Source organism: Apium graveolens, chromosome 7, assembly GCF_009905375.1.
Source record: "Apium graveolens cultivar Ventura chromosome 7, ASM990537v1, whole genome shotgun sequence".
NCBI classification, from domain to species: Eukaryota; Viridiplantae; Streptophyta; class Magnoliopsida; order Apiales; family Apiaceae; genus Apium; species Apium graveolens.
The window spans coordinates 272,367,254-272,372,797 of NC_133653.1; the positions used below are offsets into that span (position 1 = coordinate 272,367,254).

The following is a 5,544-nucleotide window of genomic DNA, read 5'->3' on the forward strand; positions in this document are numbered from 1 at the left end:
ATAAAATTGGAATTTTTTTTAGTGTTTGAGTTATATTGTTCTAAAGCATCGTAAATGTAATTTTTTTTGTAATTATTGTAACTTTCAAATGACATATTTTTCTTGAAATTCGTGATTTTTTTATGAAAGAAATTTGAATCCACAATTCAATAAAGTTTTAATTTTTATTGCAGTTTCAAATTATGACTCATCTAAGATTCATTTACGAAAGGATATTATGTAAAAGTTTTGAATTTTCGCATCGAAAATATCTGAGAAAGAATATTAATAGGGGCTTCTAAGTTATATAAAAAATGTTCATTTAATATAAATTTAATTTTTAGACGACAGGAGAAAATATAAAAAAAATGGTTAGAATATTAGCCAACGGTATTCACGAACTCCAAAAAAAAAGGCCTTCGGTCTATTGTAAAATAAGAAAAGATAAAAATAAGAATTTTATTTTAAATGATTTATCTTTATAATTGGAAAGAGAGAGTTTTAATCAATCATCTTTGTTTAAATTAAAGTTTTCCCCACAAAAAAAAACTTCATTAACCACCATGGGTGTATGGCAGCAGAACTATCTCTTTCTATATCCATTTAACTTTGGCAATGATATAAGGTTTAGCAATAAGACCTTGTAATCTGATAGACACAGCAGCTGAAAAATCACCATTGAGGGAAGATAAATTCCCCGCTTGGGATGCCTTGTAAGTTAAAAAATTTTATATGTATTTTTTAACTTTTAAGTAACTTAAAGAGATGATAAACCGGGCTAAATCAGAATTGCTTTTAGAATTGCCCGATTTTGCACCAAGAATATTAATGAAAGTGAAAATGCAATAACAAATGCTAGCTACCCTATTAAAAGGGCATGAGAATTTTTGGGCAGGTTCAACAGGAAATTAAGGAAATTTCAGTCTGTCTACTTTAATCTTTCTTTGCCATTGTCCTAGATGAATTATCAGATAATATTGTGCAAACAACTTTGTCCCAATTGTCAATAGCGGCAAAAAACAACATAATCTTAGAAAATTTAGCAATACAAAAATCTTAGAAACATAACACACTATAAAGCAAAATCAAATACAATCATAGACTTGATGAACCAAAATCAGAATCTGCAAAATTCAAAGAATTGTTTGCTTGATCTCATTTTTTGTCAGCATATCCACAAAAAGGAATCCCCGATTTCGTAGGTAATTAGATGTTGAATCTTCCCCTGTTCATAATCTACTTTTGAAGCACATATCAGATGACATCATCATCAAATGGAGAGCTAGCTGAAGAACTCTACCAAGTTCTCATTGCAATTACAAGGCTTCAAAATTAACATTTTGTTCAATTATGTCGATCAGTATCAAGCAAACGCAGAGTCTCCACAAAAGGACTGATGAAAAAGAATGGTGTATCCTCATCATAGGAATAGGGAGTCAAACGATCAACAAAATCATTTGGTTCATGGGTGTCAAGATCATATGTAATCAAACTGTTTAATTTTCCGAGTATTGGATCACCGTTGTTCCTCACACCCAAGACTTGAGCCCAAACATCTTCACTTATACTCACACTCATCTTTTTCTCCCAAGAAAACTCATCTATCATATCATCTTTCAATACCCAAATATCCAGATGAGGAGATTTATAATCCTCATCATCCTCTTCTGCATCGAAATCCTCGACCTCAACAAAGTAAGCAATCGATTGACCAAATGGAAGAATAAGAGGATTACAAAGCTGACGTTCGTGAAGTGCAATCCAGTTAGGCACCTTGATTTTTCCCAGTATATTTGTTTTGGTATCAAAGTACATAACTAATTGATATGAAACATCGGTGTTAAACCCTACCCAAAATGCAGTTCCATTAACAAATACAGATCTATTAGTACTCATAAAATCAACAAAAACTTTATCTTGGCATATTTTCTTCCAAGAATTAGAGTTAAGACTATAAACCCCAATCTCTACTGTGTGCAGGGCCTGTTCCTAAGAGTCATCAGGTGAGTATGAATCAAAGTAAGGTGCAGCAGTCGATTTAGGTTTGACAATATGTACCACAACATAATCGTTAACTTCCGGTAAAAACCCAAAAGCTAAAGCCTTCCACTCAGTCTCGAGAAATGTAAATATCGAAAGGGGCGAGTGAGGGGGCATCTTAAATTTATGAGCTAGAGGATTCAAGAGAGCAATGTTGGGATTATTATGATGTTCCGAATCAAACATTAAAGACAAACAAATTAAACCATTTGATTGTGCATACCAGGCACTAGCTGATCCTAAGTCAAATGCATGATTGCAATATTCTTCACATTGTGGATCATCGAAACGTACTGTTAATTCATGGGTATCAAAATTATGGAAAAGTATATATTTAGGGTTTACATGGGATGTGAGTTTTTGATAATTAGATTGGAGAGAGATAAACATAGGAGTTCTTATAAGAGAATACCATAATTTTTGGACAGCTCCACAATGTAAAACATCCTTAACCGGAAGTCTTTTGAGTATCTCCGATATAAGCTGTTCGGGAAAGTACTTGTGTTTTGACAAGCTCATTTCAACTCAATTTGACCGTAAGAAGCCTGATAATAGGATTTAGGGGTGTTGGTTTTCAAGTTATAACATTTAGGGGTGTTGGTTTTCAAGTTATAACTATTCTGGTAACGCCTGGGGATTGATAAATTTATTAATTTTGTTATGCTGTTTTTTGTCTATATAATTTTGTTAACCTAAAATATTATTTTATGATACTAGTTTAAATCCCGTTTATGTACGGATTCCGTTAATATATATTTTTTAATTCGGTCATATTATAATTTTAAAATATTTATATAAATATATAATAATTATAATGTTATAATAAAAATTGTATAAACATGGAGTCGTAGTTTAGTAGGATAAATATATTATGTCTAGTAGTTTAATAATTTAGTATTTTAGCAAATATATAACACTATTTATAATTTTTAATAAACAAAATGAGGGAATAACCGTTGAACCAAATTATACCTCATTCCAGTTATTATAGTAGACTAGATTAAATCCCGTGCAATGCAAATGTTCTGTTAATATTTAAATAAATATTGAATTTTATTTGTTATTTTATAAAAAGCACTAAATTTGAGTTCATTAAGATTATGAAAATGATACAAATATTCGAAATTATTTTTATATTTTCCATATAAGAACATCAGGTATATGAACATACTTGGTGTCGTATGACGTATATATTTGGGTTTGTATACGTTTAGGCATAAAGTTATATGATATTAATCTATTATAAATAAAATAATTAATTATTATTTTTTAAGAAATAATATATATCCAAACTATAAACCAATGACTTATTACTGATTGATATAGGTATAATTAGTGATTATAAAATAATTTACTTATATATTTATGATAGTGGTACCACTAATTTATTGAATTTAGTGATTCCTAATTTAGTGATAGCCACTAGATTAATAACATATTATTTAGTGTTATATTTAGTAATTTTGAGTATGTAAATAAGTGATTTACATACGTATTCAATGTGTATTTTAATTTAGTTTGTATACACACATAGACTCTAACTCCAATACAACTAAATTAAAATACAAACTGCAAATTACACCACACCCAATTTAAATATATCCTTTCACACACAAATCCACCTAATTTCCTCCATTTTGAATTGAATTTTTTCCGTCAATTGGTAAAATCTTTTTAAAATCTAACTTCACTATATTTTTCTACATCATCCAAAAATCAGCATGAATACCATATTTGATATATTTCGGCGATAAATAACTAACTATGCTTACAAGAATCACTCAAATCTACTAGTTTCTAGAATAGTACTGATTTTAACTTAGTGATTCAAGGTAAGCTTAAATATTAATTTGTTGTCAAAATATAGCAAATATGCTATGCAAATTGATGAGTGAGAGATGGAGAAAAATATGGTGAAATTATTTATTTTAAAAAGTTAACCGACTAACGGGAAAAGTCTTAAGAATGAACAAAAATGAATATAAAGAATTTGCAGTGAATTTTATTACGGGAGAAAGGTACATTATATACACACACCATATAAATCAATCTATCCACTATCTAAGGCATGAAAGCAGTGATCCACTTTTAGTGAGATTTTATTATCCTAACCAAGAAAAGTAAATATGCAGATGATACTAACAGATATCTATACATGCAATCTTAATACTCCCCCTCAAGTTGGAGAGTGAATATCATGAACACCCAACTTGCTACGTAGCATCATAAACTGATCTCTTCCCATCGGTTTTGTAAACACATCTGCTAACTGAAAATATGTTGTTACATATGAAGGACCGATCATTCCAGCTAGTAGTTTCTCTCTGACTATATGACAGTCTATTTTGATGTGTTTTGTACGCTCATGAAAAACCGGATTTGATGCGATATGTAAAACAACTTGGTTATCACAAAATAACGGTATCAGTTTCATTTGTGGAACCCTTAAATCATGTAATATATAGCGTAACCAAGTGAGCTCCAAACAAGCATTAGCCATTGTGAACAAAAATGAATATAAAGAATTTGCAGTGAATTTTATTACGGGAGAAAGGTACATTATATACACACACCATATAAATCAATCTAACCACTATCTAAGGCATGAAAGCAGTGATCCACTTTTAGTGAGATTTTATTATCCTAACCAAGAAAAGTAAATATGCAGATGATACTAACAGATATCTACACATGCAATCTTAATACTCCCCCTCAATTTGGAGAGTGAATATCATGAACACCCAACTTGCTACGTAGCATCATAAACTGATCTCTTCCCATCGCTTTTGTAAACACATCTGCTAACTGAAAATATGTTGGTACATATGAAGGACCGATCATTCCAGCTAGTAGTTTCTCTCTGACTATATGATATTCTATTTCGATGTGTTTTGTACGCTCATGAAAAATCGGATTTGATGCGATATGTAAAACAACTTGGTTATCACAAAATAACGGTATCGGTTTCATTTGTGGAACCCTTAAATCATGTAATATATAGCGTAACCACGTGAGCTCCAAACAAGCATTAGCCATTGCTCGATATTCGGCTTCTGCTGAGGATCTAGAAACATTTGTTTGTTTCTTAGATTTCCATGAGATGAGCGAGTTTTCAAGAAATACACAATATCCTGTAATCGATCTTCTTGTGGCACGATAACCTCCCCAGTCTGAGTCACAAAAGGCTTTTAACGAGAGATCATTTTTTTTAAAAAAATAACAGCCCTTGACCTGGAGTGCCTTTCACATATTTAAGAATCCTTATAGCAGCATCCCAATGAGGTTTTCGAGGCTCATGCATGAACTGACTTAATATTCGAACTGAAAATACTATGTCAGGCCTTGTAACCGTAAGATAAATGAGCCTTCCAATTAGTCACCTATATTTAGTTGGATCATTTAACAATGTTCCACCCGTGGGAGTGAGTTTCAGGTGTTGTTCCATTGGAAACGTATCTGGAAGCGCACCTAAAAGTCCAACATCTTGTAATATATCCAATGCGTATTTTCTTTGTGACATGAAAA

General features: G+C 31.2%; 1 protein-coding gene across 1 annotated transcript; it reads right to left on the bottom strand.

The window, feature by feature from the left end:
• Nucleotides 1-1,323: 1,323 nt before the first annotated feature.
• On the bottom strand, nt 1,324-2,538 carry LOC141674985 (putative F-box protein At3g16210). Its single transcript, XM_074481689.1, has 2 exons — nt 2,038-2,538; nt 1,324-1,968 (listed from the first exon to the last, which is right to left on the bottom strand). The coding sequence occupies exons 1-2, from the start codon at nt 2,536-2,538 to the stop codon at nt 1,324-1,326; spliced, it is 1,146 nt and encodes a 381-aa protein (XP_074337790.1).
• Nucleotides 2,539-5,544: the final 3,006 nt, after the last annotated feature.

What these genes read in the sequence shown, in the direction of transcription:
- LOC141674985 (XM_074481689.1), bottom strand. Translation starts at nt 2,538, where the DNA reads ATGAGCTTGTCAAAACACAAGTACTTTCCCGAACAGCTTATATCGGAG. An exon ending in AAGTTAACGATTATGTTGTG is followed by an intron (nt 1,969 to 2,037) that starts GTACATATTGTC and finishes GATGACTCTTAG; the next exon opens with GAACAGGCCCTGCACACAGT.